This window comes from Falco cherrug, chromosome 6 (assembly GCF_023634085.1).
Source record: "Falco cherrug isolate bFalChe1 chromosome 6, bFalChe1.pri, whole genome shotgun sequence".
NCBI classification, from domain to species: Eukaryota; Metazoa; Chordata; class Aves; order Falconiformes; family Falconidae; genus Falco; species Falco cherrug.
Window position 1 is genome coordinate 72,826,806 of NC_073702.1, and position 20,358 is coordinate 72,847,163.

The 20,358-nt window shown below is 58.6% G+C and overlaps 2 protein-coding genes across 4 annotated transcripts in view; one reads left to right on the plus strand and one right to left on the minus strand.

Moving 5' to 3' along the window:
• Nucleotides 1–2,000: 2,000 nt before the first annotated feature.
• Nucleotides 2,001–11,732, minus strand: DNAJC27 (DnaJ heat shock protein family (Hsp40) member C27). 3 transcript variants are annotated; one of them, XM_055714640.1, is made up of 9 exons: nucleotides 11,522–11,732; nucleotides 9,976–10,032; nucleotides 9,660–9,742; nucleotides 9,059–9,128; nucleotides 7,151–7,315; nucleotides 6,570–6,692; nucleotides 5,850–6,010; nucleotides 4,366–4,494; nucleotides 2,001–4,260 (listed from the first exon to the last, which is right to left on the minus strand). In XM_055714640.1, exons 1-9 carry the CDS (start codon nucleotides 11,606–11,608, stop codon nucleotides 4,203–4,205), a joined length of 933 nt encoding a protein of 310 aa, XP_055570615.1. In that variant the 5' UTR covers nucleotides 11,609–11,732; the 3' UTR covers nucleotides 2,001–4,202. The 3 variants fall into 3 exon arrangements, with proteins under 3 accessions (XP_055570615.1, XP_055570614.1, XP_055570616.1); XM_055714639.1 differs by having other exon boundaries at nucleotides 9,976–10,089; XM_055714641.1 differs by lacking the exon at nucleotides 9,976–10,032.
• An 8,127-nt stretch (nucleotides 11,733–19,859) lies between these two features.
• EFR3B (EFR3 homolog B) overlaps nucleotides 19,860–20,358 on the plus strand; it is a 40,877-nt gene continuing 40,378 nt past the window's right edge. Inside the window, exon 1 of the mRNA XM_055714712.1 lies at nucleotides 19,860–19,972. Within this exon, the coding sequence (XP_055570687.1) occupies nucleotides 19,966–19,972 (7 nt within the window). The 5' untranslated portion in view covers nucleotides 19,860–19,965. The remainder of the gene's footprint in view (nucleotides 19,973–20,358) is intronic.

The window sequence follows — 20,358 nt, forward strand, 5'->3', positions numbered from 1 at the left end:
CCTCGCCCGGCCGCCGGCAGCATCCTCCGGCGGCTCCGCCGCCCCCGCGCCCTACGCCCGACGCCGCCCGGCCCCGCCGCCCCCTCCGTCTCCGCGGGGCCGGGGGCGAAGCGGCGGAGGCGGCGGCTCCGGCCGCCGGGGCATGGCCGCGGCTGGGGGCGGGGGATGAGCGGGCCGGGCCTCCGCGGGGCCGGGGCGGGCCCCGCCGCTCCCCGCCTCCCGTAACCCCCGCGGCGCCGGCTGCGGGGCGGCCCGGGGCGGCGGCCGGTTGCCGGGTGGGTTTCGTCCCCATCGCGGCCACCCTCGGCCCCGGCTGCCGCTTTCCCGCTGCCCGCCCCACCCTCCTCATCACCCTCCTCCGGCAGCCCGCGGACCCCCGCACCCGCACCCCGTGGGGACCCGCCTGGCTGACCCCGGGTGCCAGGGACCCCGGCCCCGGGAGGTGCGGGGCGCCGGGCCACGCTCCCTCCGCACCCGTAACCCGCCGGGCTGCCCTTCGCCCCACTCCGCCGGCCCCATGGCCCTCCCTGGGGTCACAGCCAGCTGCCCCAAGGAAACCGGGGGACACCTCCGCCAGCGCTGCCCAACTCACACCCCCCCCCCGAGCGGCCCACTCCCTGCTGGCACCCCCTCAGAAGGTTCCCCCTCCTTTTCCCCGTCTTTCAGCTGCCACCTGCTCCCCCCCCCCCCTTGCACCCCCGCACCTAGAAAACCACCTGCAGTTCCGAGCTGATGAGACAACCCTGAACCAGCCCCCCCTGCCCCACCACGAGCTCACGCTGATACCTGGGAGAACCATGCTCAGCCCCACCGCACCCCTCAGGCCCCACCGACCCCCCCCACGCCGGGGGCACGGTGCTGCCAAGCACCCTCGCCCCACCGCTCTAATGAGAGCCCCTCTCGGCCTCCTTGACGGGGAAGTAATTGCTTCTGTGCAGTAATTAATACCAAAAGGAGAACGCCAAAGCCACAGGTCCCCCGAGGTTTGGGGCATGCTTGGCAGCGCTCCCAACTGCCGCAGCGCAAGAGCAGCACAGGCAGGCAGTGTGGGCAAGGGCTTGGGCTGCCCAGGCTTGTGCGTGCCTCTGCCAGCAAGGGACAGGGACAGAGCCCTGGCCGTCCATCCTGGGACATGGGGGACCCCAGGCCAACCCATCCCAGGTTGGCCACGGGCAGGGAGCCCTGGCGAGGAAGGTTAACTGGTCCCAAGGCCAACGAAACTGAAGGCCAGCAGCGGTTTGTGAATCTCAGGGAAGGATGTGTCCCCCCCGGCCCTGCCTGGCACGTCACAGGGTGTGCCAGCCTGGAGCAGCAGCCAGGAGCAGACCGTGGCTGTCAGGCACAGGGCCAGGCCAGAAATCCTCACGTTCCCCTCAGCACGTGCTGGGCAGCAGGCAAAGCGCAGGCAGGCACTGCCCCTGGGCACGTGGAGGGAGGCCTGCCCTTCCACGGGTCTTCAGAGGTGGCTCCTGGTTGCATTTCTGGATGCTGAACAGGAAAGCCCCTTTGTTTGGGATCAGGATCCCAGTACTTTCATTGAGGAGGGACACTTCAGCAGCAGGACTTGCTCTTTGTACGAGGCTGGAGGATGTGGGACTCCTAGGCCAGAGACAGAGCCTGGGTGGCGCAGCCTTGCTGGAGGCATCTGGAGCTTACGGTCCTGACAGACGGCACGGAGGAAGCACCCTACCAGGGCCGCTGGTGTGGAGGTCTGTGTGCACGGAGCAAGGACGGAGCTACCCCTCTGCCTCTGGGTCCCCTGACTAGAGCCAGGCCTTACAGTGGCTGGGTGCAGCCCACATCACATCCCTGTGGGACTCCTGGGGTCCCTTACCCAGTGCCCACTCCCGCGGAGTTGATTCACAACCTCCATCATCACCCTCGAGGGCAGCTCTTCATCACCAGCCTCGGCCATACCCAGCTGGGGAGGAGAGAAATGAGTCAAAGGGCAATTAAACATTAACAGCAGGCAGTCGCCACAGCAGGACAGCTCACAGGGCTTCCTTTGTTCCAAAGGGGGATTTAATTTATAAAAATAACAGAACTCAGAAGGTCACCAGAATCACTAGACGTGTCATGCGCGTGTGATCATCTCTGAACATCCAGTCCGCTCTGTAAACAGACAGGAGAAACCCCAAGACCTGTGGCCTGTCACCTGAGGAGCAAACAGGAGGGACCACGCGTGGCACAACAGACCTGGAGAGCCCCTGAGCAGCAGGAACCGAGGAAGCCTTTCGGTTACTCCAGCCACTAGGATCTCACCCTCAAAGTGAAGTGCACCATTCAGCAACAGGATTACTTACCCTCCTCAATGGAAAAAAAATACAGAGCAACAGGTTTGAGGCCAGAATTAAGTAGTTTCCTCCACTAGACAAGAGGGGAGGTTTCCAGTGAACTCCACAGCGTTATAAAACGTGCAAAATAAGACCCCATCAGCGTACCTCGCCACAGCTCCAACGCCTGCCCTGCTGACCTCCCCCAGCCCACCTTTTTGTATATCTAGGAGAGGAAAAATATTTTAAACATTAACCTTTTGTAGCAACATCTCCCCTTGGTTATTTCTACACCAGAGGAGTAAAAAGTGCTTCCCAGCAGGATAGCTTATTTCTTCTTCCCAGTAACCCAGCACCAAAAAACAGAGCAAGAGCAAAACAACACTGGCTTTAAAGTCCCTTAATGCTTGCTGCCAAAAAGGGGGAGGATCTACTGTTGATTTATGATGTATTTTGAAAGGGAAACACAGAAAAGCTGCCTTGAAGAGGAAAAAAAAAAAAATATTGCACTGAACACAGGAGAAAACACTTTCAAACAGGGTACCTGTGGGGTGGGGTAAGGATGCCTGTGCACACACTCAGTGGCTTCCATTCCGTACCTTAGTGTCCTGACCTTCCCTGCCCAAGTCATACAGCAGCAAGGAAGTAAAACTGGGTCCTGACAAAACCACGGGGGCCCAAGGAACCTCCTGCTTGGTCTACCCTAAGAGCCTAGCAGACCACCACAGCTCCAAGCCCCCTCAGGATCACAACAGCCAGATCTCAAGCCTCTGCAAGCACCTGCTGGGGTGACCAGCAACGCTCCCCTCTAAATCAACAAGACTCTTCGAAGGGCAGAGCAGCTGTGACCAGGAGGGAGCAACCTGCACCCACCTGCTGATCAGCAACCCATAATAACTAGCAAAGCAGGGCAATCGCTGCTGCTGTGAGAGAGGGTTGGGGGAGAACATGCCCCTTCCACCGCTCACCTAACCAGAGCGCGCTGTGGGGCCAAGCGAGCAGACAGATCGCAGGCACCTATGGAGCTCTGTGGTGTGGCTGAAGCTCAGGAGACGAGATTGGCCGAAGGCAGGAAGGCAGAGCTGACAGGCACCCATGTTGCAGGCTGAACTGCCTCCTCCTTGGGTCAGCACCCTCCTCTGGCCTGCAAACAGCCAGGGCCACCCACGCCTGAGGACAGTCCCCCAAGGGGCACAGCGGCACCTACCCAGAGCTTGCCAGCGTGGTGTGAGCAGAGGGCCGGGAGAGAAGGAGCACGCAGCCTGAGGGACTGCAGCCCTAAGGGCTTTTCCCAACGAGCTGAGCTCAGCGAGATGGAAGGAGGTGGTGGCAGGAGACTGGGCTGTGATAATGGGGCGAGTGCCTGGGGGAGAGCCCTAGTCCTGCCAAAGGGACCATTACTGGCACCACAACAGGTTGAGGAGGAAGGGGAAAAGGACGCTCTTGGAGCTGGGTTCTCCCTGCAGTACCAGAGAAGTTTCCTCAAGCAACCTGCCCTCCCCACTGCCAAAAGCAGCATCGTTGGGTGTCAGCTGGAAGGAGCCGGCTTTGCTCGGCACGCTGAACCGCTCCAGTGCTCGGCAGTGCCTCCGTGGCTTCCCACATGGGCAGCCTTGCAGAGGCCGCTCTAGGATAACCCAGGACTAGCAACTCACTGCCCTCCTGGGCATCCTCCACTCATGACACCAACGTTTTCAGGCACAGAAGTTTTCGGGTCAGAGCTTGCTCTGCCCTCGCTGCACCCACAGGTTAGAGCCACATCCAAACCCCTCCACAGCTGGTAAACTCCCAGGAGGTGTAACACAGCTGGGAAGGTGGGGACTTCACTGCTTTCAGCACTTACCACCAACCACGACCTGGGGCCATGGATGCAGGGAGGGCTCTGGGGTCCCTCTCTCCTCCTCAGCACTCAGTTCCCTTTCCAGCACATCACAAGTGCACTGCAGTCCTGTTCCCACGGCTGGTGCTGGAAGCATCTGTGCCCACGCTAGCGGTAAATGTGAGGAGGAAAGAGGTGCCCCACAGCCGTACAGCTGCCTGGGAGCTAGCTCAGAGGGGAAGGTTTTCAGCTCTGAGTGGTTCTATTCCCTACTTTATGTTTTTGAGAAGCACGGTCCGGGCGTTCACCACTGCTTTGAAGGCGTCCTCGCTGCCAGGAGCCACACACTTATCGGGGTGGAGCAGCACAGCCAGCTTCCGATAGGCTTTGTTCACTTCATCCCTAGGAGACACACGACAAGAGTGAAGGGACCCATAAGACACACAGCCTGGCCCAGCTGAGCTCCCACTATGCTCAACAGCCCTGTGCAGACACTTTTGAACCCTTCTGTTTCTTGCATTAAGGACCTCCAAGCTTTGGAGGTGGTGCTACAGAGAAAGAGCTGCAGAAAAGCACACAGGGCACTTCTTGGTGTTGCACGAGCAGAAAAGGGGGAGAACCCCTCTCCTGGGGCAGATATAACCTCTCTACCATGGGACTGCGCCAGCACAAATGCTCCCATCATGCCAGACACGTGCCTGTGACACGTGCCATGGTGTGCTGAGTCTCTGGCACCACAAGAGCAGAAAGCTGGGAGACAGCGTGGGGGCACACGCACCCTGACTCAGCTTCGCATCAAACCGCCTACGCACTCCGGTGAAGGCATTGCACATCACTTCAGCCCTTTAAGCCTGGGGTGTCTGGTCCAAGGCAGACATCTCGGCTCCAGCTGCAGGCCATGGAGAGATAGGGGCACCTCTTCACGGAGGCGACTCTGTCTCTTCCATCTGCGCTGTGATTGCCAGCACAAACTGCCCTGCAGAGCTGCTGCTCTCTCCCTGTGGATGAGAGGGGGCTGCAGGAGGGGTTAGGCTCAACACCTACATTTCCGAGAGCCAACGGGAGGATGTACGAGTCCCGAATGACATAATCTAACGATAAAATCTACTTTCCAGCCCCTCCGCAAGGAGTACACAAGGGTGGTCCTCGCACTTCAGAGAGAATAAAGTAAGGGATTGCTCTGGGAGCTTGTTTTAGCTGCCCAAGTCATACAGCAGAACCGGGAGATTCAATATCCAACCTCTTACATAGGCAATGACCAATTCCACCTGGCTAGAGGTCCTCTGAGGAAAACAAAGAGAAAGCTTGTCTTGTGGGAGTAGTTTCCAGGTGGAAGAACTGTAACATAAATCCCTTTTTGCTAATGTGGGCAGCAGCCTCACAGCTGCCTTAAAGCTTCTCTAGATGTGGTGAGCAAGGAAAGGAAAGCTGGAGCTGCTCCAAACACGTCTGGCCAGAGACGGCTCAGCCTGGAGGCAGGGTGTAAGGCCAGGCAGCCAGCAGGGCTGAAGTTCTTGCATTCATCATTCCCCCCTTGCCTCCAGCCTGGCTCGTCTGCTAAAAGGGCAAATTTGGTGCTCAGGACCAAGGGTTTCTTCTGCATTGCCGCAATTTTGTGACTAGATGCTTATGCCCAGATGCTATATAAACCGAGGTGAGCTTAGCAGCAGGCAGGTCACTAAATGATCACAGATCCAACTAGCCTGCCAGGTCAGACAGATGACAGACAGCCAGGCACATGCTGAAGTCTCCCTCACCTTGTGGCTCCGGGTTTGACCCCTAGCATGTCCCAGCTGTCCTTGCTGTTGCGGATCCTGCGAATGGCATCTGCCTGCTCTTTGGTGAAGCCAACTCCCATGCTGGAAGGAGGGCGTTTCCCACCGTTGTCACACAGGTCAATGATGGCAGAGTAGAAAGTCTGAGGACACGGGAAGGAGTTAGCAGGAAGGAACAGTCCCCAGAGGTGGTGGCATTGCATAGGAGACCCCAGTGCCCTTGCTGGCTGCGGGCTCATGCTCCAAAGCATGGGGGAGCATTTGCACAACTGCTGAATGTTCACTGCCCACTGCCTGGGCCATGGGGCACTGACATACCCTAGTGTGGGGGCAATCCAGTCCTTGCAAGGGCCATGGGACAGATTGAGGAGGCCAGGCTGTGCATTCACCTCAAACTCAGTTCAGCTCAGTGCTAGACCTGAACAGGTGACATGGGCATCCCTGCTTTATGTTTCCAGCAGCCTGGGGGATCATCAGCTCTGAGCAACACAATGCTAGGGCCAGCTCAGGACTGGAAGGACTAATAGTGATCCTGAGCTAAACAGGTACGGCTTTCTCAGGGCGACATTTCACTGGGAAGACACCTCTGGGGCAGAGTTCCCAACAAGGTTTTGTGGGATCCAGGCAGTTCAGGGGATATCCTGCCAACAAATCCTGGCTCAGTGTGGTGTCTGTGCCCTCATCACCTTCATTACACCTTACCTGAAACATCTCGTTGATTCCTTCTCCCGTTTGTGCTGATGTCTCAAAGTAAAGAAAGCCCCGGCTCTCTGCCCAGAGCCGCCCCTCACTTTCATCTACGCTGCGGTGCTTGGTGCAGTCAATCTAGACCAGGAGAAAAGGCAGAGATCAGAGCCCAGCCAGGGTCTGCAGCAGCAGCTGGAGGAACACAGCTTCAAGGTCGATCGTCTAACAGTGGGTAAAGGTTCTGTCTGGCTGGAGAGGCTTTTTGCTTATCCTGAAGGAATGGAGGCAACGTGGAAAGAAAGCACAGAAAATTCAAGTGAAAAGGCCTTTGAGATTTTACCTAGTCCAGAGACAGTGCAACATCTACTTGATCCCTTCCTCATGTGTGGCCACCACATTCTCAAAAACCCATTGAAATGTGGTCTCCAGTGCTTCCCACACACAGATCTGACTCTTAGAAAGTCTTCCCTACAACCAATAACATTTTCCTTGTTGCAGCTGGAGCTTAAAAGCTTGGGCTCAAGCTGGGAACACAGTGAGCCCTGAGGGCCAGAGATCAGGGCCACGCCGCAGCCTGGCTCACCCCTACAGCCCACCTTGTTCGCACAGACAACGAAGACAACGTTCTCCATGTTGCCATGGGGGCCCAGCTCCTGCTTCATCTCAGCCAGCCATGCATCCAGTGCATCGAAAGACTCCTTTTGTCCAACGTCGTAGACCAGGATGACCCCCTGTGTGTCCTTGTAAAACTCGTTCCTCACCTGTGGGGACAAAGGTAGGGCACTGGCACCAGCGACAGCCAGGCTGAGAGCACACAGCCTGGCAGATCTGGGTATCACCATTAACTTGGCACCTATCTGGTTCTGTGGTAAAAATCTCATCTCCACACAAACAGAATATCACAGAAAAAGACCTGGATCACAGGAAAAAGATGACTCGAAGGACCTGGGAGTTCTGGTGGGCAGCAAACTGCCCATGAGCCAGCAGTGTGTCCTTGTGGCCAAGGCAGCCGGTGGGATCCTGGGGTGCATGAAGAGAAGCGTGGGCAGCAAGTTGAAGGAGGTTGTCCTTCCACTCTGCTCTGCCCCGGTGAGGCTGCACCTGGAGTGCTGGGTCCAGTGCTGGGCTCCCCAGTTCCAGAGAGACAGGGAAATACTGAGAGGGGCCAGCAGAGGTGACCAAGCTGATGAGGGGCTGGAGCATCTCCCTGGTGAGGAAAGGCTGCGGGAGCTGGGGCTGTTCAGCCTGGGCAGGAGAAGGCTGAGAGGGGACCTGAGCGATGCACACAGGTACCTTAAGGGCCAGTGTCAGGGGGCCGGGGCCAGGCTCTTGTCAGCGGTGCCCAGCGACAGGACAAGGGGCAGCGGGCACAAACTGCAGCACAGGGAGCTCCGTGGGGAGAGCAGGAAAAACTTCTTTCCCTTGAGGGTGCCGGAGCACGGGGACAGGCTGCCCAGAGAGGCTGTGCAGTCTCCTTCTCTGGGGACATTCAGAATGGGCCTGGATGTGATCCTGTGCGGCTGCTGTAGGAGAGCCTGCTTGAGCAGGGGGTGGGCTGGGTGGGCTCCAGAGGTCCCTGCCAACCCTGACCATGCTGTGATTCTTTGAAACAGGATAGACAGGGGAACCCATGTAACACCCTGACCACACTGTCCCCAGGTCCATCACAGGAGAGCAATTTGCCCATAAAAGATTCATCTTCACACGCACAAAAAAGCAGAGGCTCAAGGGCAGACAAGGTGTCAGACTGACTCCCGAGGAGACTAGAAGCTCTGGGAGTCAACCAAGAGACCCATTTGCATGTGTGTGTTTCCCTGTGTGTGAGGCAGTGGGACAGACTGAGGATCCAAGGCCAGCCACTGCATGTCTCAGCCCAGCTACTGGAGGAACCTGCAGGACATCTGTCCGTGCATGTGGGTGTGCATAACGGAGGATGTAGCCTCCAGGGCTTGTATGCCCAGGGCCAGCAACTGGGGAGACCGCGGATCCCCAGGACAGCTGCTGGAAGAGTGTCTAAGGCCAGACACAGGACAGTTATTTCTGATCAGCCAGAGAAGACACCAGGCCAGGATGAGGCCACTGGTGCTGTTTGTGCCAGTGCTGGCTGTTCCTGTGTCGATTTGTACAGCCAGCCATGTTTAGATGTATGTATGTCTTGTATAGGTGGGCCTGTGTGTGCCTACCAGGGATACACACTCAGCCTCACTACCGGTTGGATCTCAAAGCACGGACCTGCAGCAGCCTCATCTCTTTCAGGCTCCTGGATTCAGTAACCCCTAGCAGCACGGAGTCACTGCTCACAGAGAGGCAGCAGGGGTTTCCAGTGCTGGTCTGCATTAGGTATCCGTAGCAAGAAAGAAGGGGTTGTACTACAGTGAAGAAATGTATTTTCAAGTTTCCCACCCCCAAACCCAATTTCAGGCAGATCTGAGGAAAGCTGATGGGTGCCAAACAGTTCTGAGACAGGTCAGTTGGTGTGCTGCCTGGAGCCAGGTCTGCCTTACCTCGTAGAAGAACGGGTGTCCTGCCATGTCAAAGATGTTCACCTTAATCTCTCGGTCTCTGACCTGCACTCTGAAAGAGAGGTATGAAATGCTTGAGAAGGCTCCCCCTCAGCCCTTGTGCAGGCTGCGTCCCCACAGGAACACCCCTTATCTCTGCCAGCCCTCTGCAGAGAAAGAGCTGGGTGACCAGAGGCAGAAACCTCAGTAAGTTCCAAGCACCTGGGTTTAATGGCCAGAAAACTGCCCCTTGAGCCAGGCAAACAAGGAAGAGACCACCAGCTCTGGATACAACATGGTAATGGGGAGCTATGCTAGCAGAGAAGACTCATTAGGCAGATTATCTTATTATTAAAGCAGAAATGCAGATTATGCTATGGAAACTAAGCAGTCTTGGCAGAGCCAAGTACACCTGGCTCAAGGCAGTGTGGCCACTCAGGAGCTGCAGGAGATGAGACAGCCCCACTGCTGTCTCCCCACTGGTCAGCAGCTCCCACAGCAGACAGCTCACCCAGGCCCTGGCAGACCCACGCCTGCCATCTGTGACAGCACAGTTCATCGCACTCTCCCAGCACTTGCAGATCCTCACCGTGAAGGTACTTACTTTGTGACACCGTAGTCGATACCAATAGTCGCCAGGTATTTTGGAACAAACCTCTTCTCACAGTAACGCTTTATAATGCAGCTCTGGGAGAAAGGGAAAGGGGGTCTCAGCAGGATGGCACCATACACCGCAATATTCACATTAATAAGAAATTCGCTGACAGCCCCCAGCCACCTGGATGGCTTCAGAGACATCAACTCTGCAGGAAGTCCCTAAACTAGCTAATTAACCCACAACCAAAGGACAAATCTTTACCAGGAACAGTTTTCTTTCTGCAAAACGCAGGAAAAGCCGCTGGGTGTCATTTATTCCTTACCTGTTTGGAGATCGGAGTGCCAAGAAACTGATTTATCCACATTCTGGTTTGTTCAGCCTGGAGAAGAGAAGGTTCTGGGGAGACCTTAAAGCACCTTCCAGTACCTAGAGGGGCCTACAAGAAAGCTAGGGAGGGGCTTTGGGCAAGGGCATGTAGTGAAAAAAATTGTTTACTGTGAGGGCGGTGGGGCACCGGCACAGGCTGCCCAGAGCAGCTGTGGGTGCCCCATCCTTGGCAGTGTTCAAGGCCAGGCTGGATGGGCTTGGAGCAGCCTAGTCTAATGGAAGGTGTCCCTGCCAGTGGCAGAGGGCTGGAACTAGGTGATCTTTAAGGTCCCTTCCCACCCAAACCATTCTGTGATTCTATGGCTCCCCTACAGAAAACATCCACCCTGGAGTAGCTGGGTGTTCACTGCCTGGGGGCAGTCAGCTCCCCAAAAGCCATGAAGAACACTCCGGCAGCCCAAGCAGGCAGCATGAGAAGCACATTCAGCCTCACACTAGGTCCCTCCAGCCTCCATTCTGCCCCTGACTGGCATAGATACTGTTTAGGGAGAGGAGGTAGCTGCTATCATCCATCAAGACATAAATATCGTAAGGATAAATGTCACTTGCCACCCCTTTGCCCACTCTGTCCGGCAAGATCCTTCTGGCTTTTCTTGCCACCAGTGAGGCATTTGTCTGCCCCAAGGGAGGCTTTGTGCCAGCAGCATAGTACAACTACATTGACTCAGCAAATAAAAAAAGGCAGCGCTTCAGAACAGAACCTGTCTGGGAGAAGTAACACCCCAGAGAAGAGTCTGGGGTCACCACAGAAGGAGGAAGGGGGGTCCTGGGTGAACCCCTGATTAAAGCCAAACAGGGGAGGGGGTCTGGCAACCTCCGCATGCCCTGGAAGAAGGCACTAAGGGCTGGATCCATGCTTTCTGCCCTCAGGTGCTGCACTGTGGTATCTGCAGCTGGAGCACGGTCACGAAGGCTCCCTCCCAGGGAAGCGTCCAGGGGAACGGCTGTTCCTTGGCAGCCAGATCACGGAGGGACCCACCTCACACAGAGGGGAAACGCTCTGCGGCCCACTGGGCCCACGGGGCAGGCCCCGAGCAAGACCGGGGGCCGCGCCCTGCCCACCGCCCGCCCGTGCCGTGCCGTGCCGGCGCGGCACGATGAGCCCCGCACTGGGCCTGCCCCGAGAGGGGCGGGTAAGCAGAGGCCCAGGGCACGGAGGAGGCCACTGACAACAGGGACCGCAGACACCGCCATGACACCCACCACCAGCTGCGCGCGAAGGCGTGCAGCCCCGCCCCTCGTCCCGCAGCCAATAAGACTCGGCGTTACGGCGCGCGGCCCCGCCCCAGCTGTCAATCCTCCGCTCGTCCCACCCTCCCACCTCGCAAAGCACGGAGCGGCCTGCTCCCGATTGGCTACAGAGACAGGCACAGCCACCAATCCGCACCCTTACGAGCAGCGCAGCCGCCTGTTTGCACCCGGCTGCCTATTGGATAGCTGGCCTGCCCGCCACCGCCCGCCCGCCAATCGCACCGCCTCACCTTGCCCACCTCCGCGTTGCCCATGGAGATGACTTTAACCCGCAGCGACTTGCGCGTCTCCTTCCGCTTCTGCGGATTCGCCTCCATGGCGGTGCGGGCTGGGGCGGTGCGGGCCGACCCGCGCCGAGCTGAGGCGGCTGAACCAGGGTAGGAGCGCGGCGGCCCCAGGGCCGCCCCACCGCCCCGCGCCTCAGCTCGCGCGAGACTTCCGCCCACCGACGTTCTCGCGAGATTTGGCGAGGAGGTTGGCGCGCGCCGCTCTGGCAGGAGCCGTCAACGCCCCGCAGGGGGCGGCAGAGCGGTGCGGTGGGGGCCGGGGCGCTGCCTGCCCTGCCCTGCCTGCCCGCACTGCCCGCCCTGCCCTGCCTGCCCGCACTGCCTGCCCTGCCCGGTCCTGCCGTGCCCCGTCCTGTCCCTGCCCCTGCCCTGGTCCTGCTCCCGTCCTGCTCCTGTCCTGCCTGCCTTGCTCCTGCCCTGCCTGCCCCGTCCTGCCCCTGCCCCTGTCCTGCCCTGCCCCTGTCCTGCCTGTCCTGCCCCTCCTGCTCTCCCCCTGTCCTGTCCTGCCTGCAAAACCCAGCCCTGTCCCGCCCTGCCCTGCCCTGCCCGTCCTGCCCACCCTGGGGGTTGGCAGTGAGGTGCTGTAGGAAGGGACAGACTGGTGGCCCAGGGAGGGCAGCAGCCCTGCACGAGGCCTGCCCTCCACCTCTTTTTTCAGTAGGACGGGCCCTGGCCTGTGCCCCATCTCCAGGGGCTCAAAAGCAGCACCACGCAGCATTGTCCCGCCGGGCCCAGGCCGTCCTGCTGTCCTTGTGTGCTGAGCTGGCGGGGCAGGGGGTGACCCCGGGGAGCCCCAGATGGAGCAGTTACACCGCCTGTTCCCTGGGACTTGCCACAGGGCTGTCCCCCCAGCCTGGGTCCCTGTAGGACTGAGAACGGGCCAGGCTGGGGAGGCTGGCCGGGGTGCAGCTCACAAGCTTCCTGTGCAGGCTGGGATGGAAAATCCTGGTTCAGCCTCGGTTAGGAGCTGTTTGGGTTGGTGTTGAATCAGTTTTGGGGAGGGGAAAATGTGCCTTCCTCGAGGATGACCCCCTCGTGAAATAGGTTCACGAGGCAGGCAGCCTTAGGTGACATGAGAGCTGGCAGTGACCCCATGGCACCCTAGGACAAGGGTAGAGGGGCTCACCACGGAGCAGGGCCATGCACCGGGACCCTCATGGCAAATAACATCCTTATCTGCTCCTTGCAGCCCAGGGAGATCCTGCCAGGAAGGAGAACCTTTGTGTTGTGCCTCAAAGACAAGGTCCCAGAAGGGGACACAGGGCTGGGAGTTTTGAGGCCATCTTCCCAGGGGGATCGCAGCTGCCCCTTGGCACGGAGATCCTCGGGCAGGGCCCACGTGGCTTGGGCATCTCTCAGCTCTCTGCAGACTTTGCTGTCAAGCTAGAGATGGACATGGGAGCAGGTTTTCTCAGCTGAGATGGTCTAAGCTTAGGGATCCTGTGACACCCCCAGCCATGTCCTGCTGGGAGCATGTGCCTGGCTGGCGAGAGGCCTCACTGGAAGCGAGGGCAGCAGAAGTGGGTGTTGAGGAGGGGGTCACTAGCACGTGCTAAGGGCTAGGAATGCTGGCTATCAATACCTCAACACCTCTTCTGGCTTCCTCCTGACTGGCAACAAGAAGCTGCTTTTTGACAGGTCTGTTATGGGCTGTTTGGGATCTTCTGCCTCATTATCTGGTCTCATAAATCTTCGCCAAAAGAGCCCCTGCCATTATCCATCTCTGGGTGTTTTATGACCCCAGCTCTGTTCTTCATCTTCATGTCACTTTATCTTTACCTTTGTTCTTCTTTGTTATCTTCAGCTTGTTCTTCATCTTCCCACTGTCTGGTGGCTTGATGAAACCAGGCACATGTCTCTGTGCCAATTTAAGCTGATTTCTTTAACTCTCCATTGATCCTATGCATCCACGTACAGACATTCCTGGTCAGATGGTTGTTATTGTTTCTTACAAGTCCATCTGGCAACTGATTTGGTGAACTCAGCCCTTCCTCCTTGAGATGCTGGTGAGGACATCTATGGGCAGCTCCTCGCCTTGGCCTGTGGCACTGTCCCCTCTCCCAAGCCATCAGAGACCCTATCTGCCCAGCAGCATCATAGGAATGGGCTTAGAATTCCCACTTCCATGCAGGAGGCAAGCACTGCCCTGCCCCCATCCCAGCAGCAGGGGAGAGATGAGCTTGGGGTTTTCTTTGCACAGTTCATCCTGGGCCAAGTGTGTCCTTTAGTTTATTTGGAAAACAGGAAAAAGAAAGAAGGTAATTTTCCCCCTCTCTTTGTTTTGCTACCAGCTAGAAAGCCCTCCGTGGGGTTTTCTCTGGGCTGGGAGGAAAAGAGCCCTGGGAGGACAAGGGGAGGTAGCTTAGCTCCGTGCCAACCTCCTCACCAAGTCTGGGCATCGTAAGGGCTTACAGCAGACCTGCTGACTTACAGGTTTGGGTCGTGGTAACAGACACCAGATCAGCAGCTTTAGGGGCAAACAATTTATTTCTAAGAAACAGTACAGTAATAAATACAGATCAGTAGTGCAATTATCCAGGTTATAATGACAGCAAATCCAATAATTCACTAATACGGGGCTAGACTTAATATCCGGGTGTGCGGAGACTTACACGACTGTGGATATCAGGCAGGCACGGAGCAGGGCATGGCTTCATCTCTGGACGAGCAACTTGGACCAACCGACCCGGCTTGGGCAATCCCAAATTCCCTGATGGAACTGTTCTTTTTAATTTTGTGTTGCAGAAGCACTGTTTGGGCTTGTTAACCCACCACCACATCTCACCTCTGCTCCCTTCCTGCGCCGGTTCTGGGGCCTGGAAATAATGTGTGAGGCAACGCTAGCCTTGCACATCACCCCTTGTTTGGTGGGGGAAAGAGTGACCACCTTGTCGTGGTGGTATTAGGCCAAGACTCATGTTGATGCCTCCCCCTTCTGCCCTTGGGGGTGTCAGGCACGGAGGGGAGTTTGGCCACGGAGTGATTAAGGGCTACACTGAGTCAAGATGGTGGTGCGCTGAGAAACCATCAGAATAGTGCAGGCTGAAAACCAAGTGCTGATACGTAACGAGGTGACTAAAACAAGTAAGAAATGGCTCAAAATAAGGATAACAACGGGAGGATGAAGAAAGACATTGGATATTCCCATAAGGGTGGGAGACAACCCTAAAGGGCATTCCCACCAGCTACATGTAACTGGTTTTTTTGAGCACATTCCAGGATTTGTGTGACCTGTGGTGGACAGGTATTAATGTTTATTGTGCCTGCTCCCTCCCCTGCTTCGGTAGTCAATGTAAGGCCACATGCTGCAAAAACTCTTCCATCAGAGATGAGAGGTGGGAGGGTATAGTTGACAAGCAATAATTGGGGCAGTATACTTAAAATCACATCCAGCTAAGGTACAGTTACAGATAGACAGATAAACTAATGTAGATAAAGTATATGTAGTGTCAATATCCACAAAAGAATATGAAGATTGTGAGTGTACACAACCATTCCTGCCACACACAAGTGCTGTCCCAGCAAGTTTATTGGGTGCGTTATGAAATGATAGGATCCCTTGAGGAATTAGGGCACATATCGGAGGCTCTAAAGGGATTTCCTTCACACGCAGACCCCAGTCCTGGCTCAGGGATACACGCTTTGGTGTCTCCTGATCACCAGCCTTTCATTCCCTGCTGACTCTGTAAGGAGATGTGAAGCTGTCGCAGTAAGGTGGTCACTGTGACTGGCTTGTTGGCCAGAACTGCATTTTTCCAAGAAAACTGGGTCTATAAGATGGGTACGGTCCTTTGGAGATGTCTGTAGCCTGGGGGAATAGCAGTAGGTTGGACAGGGAGACCAAGGCTCTTTGCAGGGATGCAGGCAACACCATCTCCATTAGACCAACACCCGGACGAGGTGCTCCTTGGGTTGCCTGTGTCAGTGTGTCTGTGCTGAGCTTGGGTTGCTTGTGCAGGTGTAACCAACGTTTCTGGCTGGCAGAAGCTGCATTTTTCACCTCCGTGACTGAACTGGCCCTGCCACTGTCACCCTGCTGTGTTTGATGGTCTGGAGCAGCTGTGCATGAGGTGTGCACGTAAATCTGTGGTGGTGACAACCTTGCACGTGTCCCCTGGAGTGCTCCTGTGGCGTGCATAGCACCACTGGGCTTGGGGAAAGAACCAGTGGTGTTTGGGCAGGAGAGGCAAAGCGTGACTCAGTTTCCCGATCCCTGAGCCAGGGTGGTGGCATGCTGTGGTGGTGGTGTGGGAGGAGAGGTGGTGCAGGGTCCTTGGACTTTGCGTCGGGGCAGAAGGACCACCGTGCTCATCTGTGGATGTCTGGGCCCCAGGAAGTGTTGGGACAGTCCTGTAGCCCTCACAGCCCCCAGCACAAGTGCAGGGTCTCCCTGAAGGTCTGCAGGGAGCTTCTCTGCAGCACTGCAAAAGCTGGGGAGATGGGGCAGGGAGCTAGCCCCATGTCAGCCCAGAGCATCAAGGAGATCTGGCTCAGGCTCAGGTGCCCTGTTGATTTGCCCGCAGCACCTTCCGGAGCTCCTGGAAACACCAGTGTTCGCAGCAGAGATGCCCACAGGTGCACCCCTTCCAGCGGGAGGGAGGGCAGTGCCTGGCTTTTCAGCAGAGATTCTCTGTCCACTGCAAGTGATTCGTCCGCGGGCAGCATTGCCCTGTGCCGTGACAGCGTCCCTTCTCCCAGTCCTTCTCCCTCCAGTGCCACACATGTGCAAGAAATGGATCCTCATGCGACAAGTAACGCAGAGACGTGTGAGAGGTGGCACATTGCCTGCAAGAGCCGTCAGGGCACAGGAAGACCCCGTCCCCGGGCATCATGCAAGCAACATGGGGAGTGTTGGCACCAGTACGGACATGGGTGCATGTGAGCTGGTGCAAACACCCCAAGGCTGAGCACAAGTGTGTGGGAGCAGCTACAGGTGGCTGACCCCTGGGCCTGGCTGTGTCCCGGCTCCATGGCCGGGAAGGGATGCACACTCATGCGGGAGACCCTGCTGCCGTTGCTGCAGCAGCTCCGTGGCCATGGAAACAGCTGCGGGAGAGCAGGGGGATGCAAGGAAGGAGAGGCAGCAGATGGACCTGGGATGGACGTGTCTGACAAAGGAGGTGCCCAAGGTGAGCAGCTCCTTGCCATCCTCCCGGCATGACTGTCACAGCCCTAGCTGCCACCAGGTCGCTGTCTTCCCTTAGCACCCACCAGCCAACTCCCTCTGAGCCATCCTGGAGAGGGATCCTGGTGCTCGGGGCACAGCAGTCCTTCTTAATGCCCCATATGCCCACACTGCCTGACATGCTGAGCTCTGCACAGCGTTTCTGAGTCCTAAGCAGGAATGCAGCCATGTGTCCCAAAAGCATCCCAGGCCCCAGGTGATTTGGCATCTCCCCTTGCCTGCTGGAGCGGCGAGGGGCACTGTGCTGTGCCACAGCAGAGACGTGCTTGGATCCCTCTGGGCAAGCCTAGAGCATGTTGGGGTGTCCCTTGGGGTGGTGACAGGTAGGGGCTGAGGAGCAGCACTGGTGGTGGGCAGGGTTTACCTCATCTCCACCCTTGTCTTGCACCATGAATCAGGAGGAGCCACATGCTGGAGGTGGCCTGGACCCCTGCCCCAGCTTCCATGGATCCATCCTGGCCTAAGGCAGGGATAGAATCACGGACTTATTTAGGCTGGAAAGACCATTAAGATTATCAAGTCCAACTGTTAACCCAGCACTGCCAAGCCCACCACTAACCCATGTCCCCGAGCGCCACATCTACACGTCTTTTAAATCCCTCCAGAGACGGTGCCCCCCCCCCCCTCCCTGGGCAGCCTGTCCCAGTGCTGGACACCCTTTCGGGGAAGAAATGTTTCCCAGTCTCCAACCTAAACCTGCCCTGGTGCAGCCTGAGGCCGTTCCCCCTTGTCCTGTCGCTTGTGACCTGGGAGCAGAGACCGACCCCCCTGGCTGCAGCCCCCTCCCAGGCAGCTGTAGGGAGCGATCGGGTCCCCCCCGAGCCCCCTCCTCTCCAGGCTGACCCCCCAGCCCCCCCATCAGACTGGTGCCCCAGCCCCTGCCCCAGCCCCCTGCCCGGCTCTGGACACGCTCCGGCCCCCCAAGCTCTGTCTGGGAGTGAGGGGCCAGAACGGACCCCAGGGCTCGAGGGGCGGCCGCACCGGTGCCCAGCGCAGGGGGACGGTCCCTGCCCCGGCCCTGCTGGCCACGCCATCGCTGACACCAGCCAGGGTGCCGCTGGCCTCCTTGGATGCCCATGTCCACCCATACTCTTTGAGGGCAGAGATTATGCCAGGCTTTTCCAGTGGCAACAACTTTTGGGGTTCAAACCAGCACTATGTGTTTTGCGTATAGTCTGGGGGGGTCTCAGGGCTTGTTGATGGTGGTGTGGGTTGGTACTGGCATCTGCGTGGGTGCTGTCCCCAGGTCCCCAAAGTGGCTGTGGAGGACTTGTTTCCTTGGCTGCACCATAGTACCGTCCCAATGACCACGGTGTCCCTTTGTGGTGAGCCGATGGCCTTGCAGATCCCTGTGAGCAAAGGGACGAGGGCTCCTGGGCTGGGGGGCTTGCTACATCTGCTTCAGGTTCTTATCATCAGGTTTTACTCTGAGGCTTTTAATTTACAATAAAAAGGACTTTATGACTGTTTTGGGGGCAGGGCCTGGCCAGGGACACTCAGGAGCTTCATCCCTCAACTTGTGACTGCTGCCATGTCCCCCTGTGAAAGTCCTCCAGTCCCCTGGGGACACGGATCTTCATGTGGCTGCTCCACCACCTGGGGAATCTGCAACACAGATTAACTCCCAAAATGTTTTAATTAAAACATAATTTTCCTGTGAGGAAGATTGTGTGGCACCAGCTATTGCCTAATTAAATGATCCAACCCAGGGACTTTGCCATGTGGGAAGAGATGCAGCAAAAAGCTTGGGGAAGGGGAGATCTGTGACAGTCTGGTGCCAGCACCTCACCAGCCAAGGTGCCCTGTCACTTCCAGCCTTGTCCTTGTCCCCAGCCAAGGCCCAAGGCAGCATCTTTGCTTTGCTGTGTCACTCATGCTTGTGACAGGGTCTGGCACAGGGAGGGCTTTGGCTTTGTGGCTGGGTTGGTTTTGCCGTGCATGGGATGCGGTGGCTATGGGACATGTGTGGGGCCCCAGGGCATGAGGGGCTCCAGCGCAAAGGCCCCTAGTGTCAGCCTGGCCAGCTGGGAAAAGAGGTGGAATGGGTCCAAATGGTGGGAAAAAGGTAAATGTAAAGGAGAAAAGGTCATTGCTGTGTAGTACTCTGCAGTGCCACGCTGTGCAGTGCTGGCCATGCCAAACCATGCCAAATGCCCTGTGCCAGGCTGTGCTGCACCGAACCAAGCTGTGCCGTACTGTCCTGCGCGGTGCAGTGCCACGCTGTGCTGTGCTGTACCATACCATGCCATACCCTTCTTCATGCCCTTCTGGCCTCCGTGCCCTGACACCTCCCCATGTCCTGGCCCTGCTTTCATGCCACCCTCCTCCGGCTCATCCTCGAGTGGAGCCCAAAGACTGGGGGCTGCATCCCTGTCTCCCCAGGGCAGTCTGAGCCCCCTAGTCTCACTCTCCAGAACTTTCTAGAAGCAGCTGAGCTGACCTGGATCTTCCCGCATTCCCTGTGCCGTGCCCTCGCAGCAGCACAGCCTGCCACCCTTTGGGCAGCCTGGTGGGGCTGTCACCAGGCTGGCGGTGCAGGGCAAAGCCCCGGCGCTGCTGGAGGTTGCAGCTCGGGTGGGCACAGGCTCTGTGGGGCTGGCTTCGGGCAGGGGGGCGCACGCTGCATCCCCTCCCACGGGGGGAGAGCGCTGGGTGTACCGGGGAGGAAGGATGCTCGGGGTGGACCGGTTACAGGGGGCACCGACGTGCAGGTTCTGCCCCGTGCCGGGTTTGGGGCGCGCCGCGGGGCGGGGGGGGGGGACGCGGGGGGCGCCGCGTGGGCCGGGGTGCCCGGCGGGGTGTGCTGCTGCGGGGGCACGGCACAGGGATGCCCGGCGGGGTGGCACCGGGATTCCCGGCGGGGTGGCACCGGGATGGGGGCGGGGTGGCACCGGGATGGGGGCGGGGAGGCACCGGGATGCCCGGCGGGGTGGCACCGGGATGGGGGCGGGGTGGCACCGGGATGCCCGGCGGGGTGGCACCGGGACGGGGGCGGGGGGCGCTGCCGGGCCGTGCCGCGCCGGGCGGAGCGGGTCGGGCGCTGCGGCCGTGCCGGCGGGAGGAGCCGCCGCGGTACCTCCCCCCAGGTGCCGCCCCCCCGGTGCCGCCCCCGGCCGGCGCCGCGCGGTGGGGCAGAACCGGGCCGGGCATCGCCGCCTGCAGCCGCGCCGAGCCGGGCCGGGCCGGGCCAGCGGCGGCGGCCATGTACGGTGAGTGCCCGCGGCGGGCCGGGAGCGGGGCCGGGGCCGGGCCGGGGCTGTGCGCGACCCCCCTCCCCCCCCTCCCGCGCTTCCCGGGGACTTGGGCTTCGTCCCCGCCCCGCGGTGCGTCCCCCGGGGCCCGGCCAAGGGCTCACCCCTCCAGGGCTGGGGGGCCTCGTGCTTTACAGGGTTGTGCGCCCCCCGTTCCTGGCGGGTGACCCCTCTTTGGGGGTGGGGGGTGGAGCCTCTGTCCTGTACGGAGTTGTGCGGCCCCCGCTTACTGGGGGTAGCCCCCCTCGGGGGTTGAGGGCACATTGATCTTTTGCAACCCCTAAGTTACTGGGGGGACCTTGGTCCACTGCAGAGGTGTGCATCTCCCTAGTTACTGGGGGGTG

Excerpts from the sequence above, each read along its gene's own strand:
- DNAJC27 (XM_055714639.1), bottom strand. The coding sequence starts at position 11,608 with ATGGAGGCGAATCCGCAGAAGCGGAAGGAGACGCGCAAGTCGCTGCGG. Across the intron at positions 9,743-9,975 it reads GCACTCCGATCTCCAAACAG|AGCTGCATTATAAAGCGTTA; the intron begins GTAAGGAATAAA and ends CCTTTCTCCCAG. Across the intron at positions 4,495-5,849 it reads GTCAAACCCGGAGCCACAAG|GGATGAAGTGAACAAAGCCT; the intron begins GTGAGGGAGACT and ends TGTGTCTCCTAG.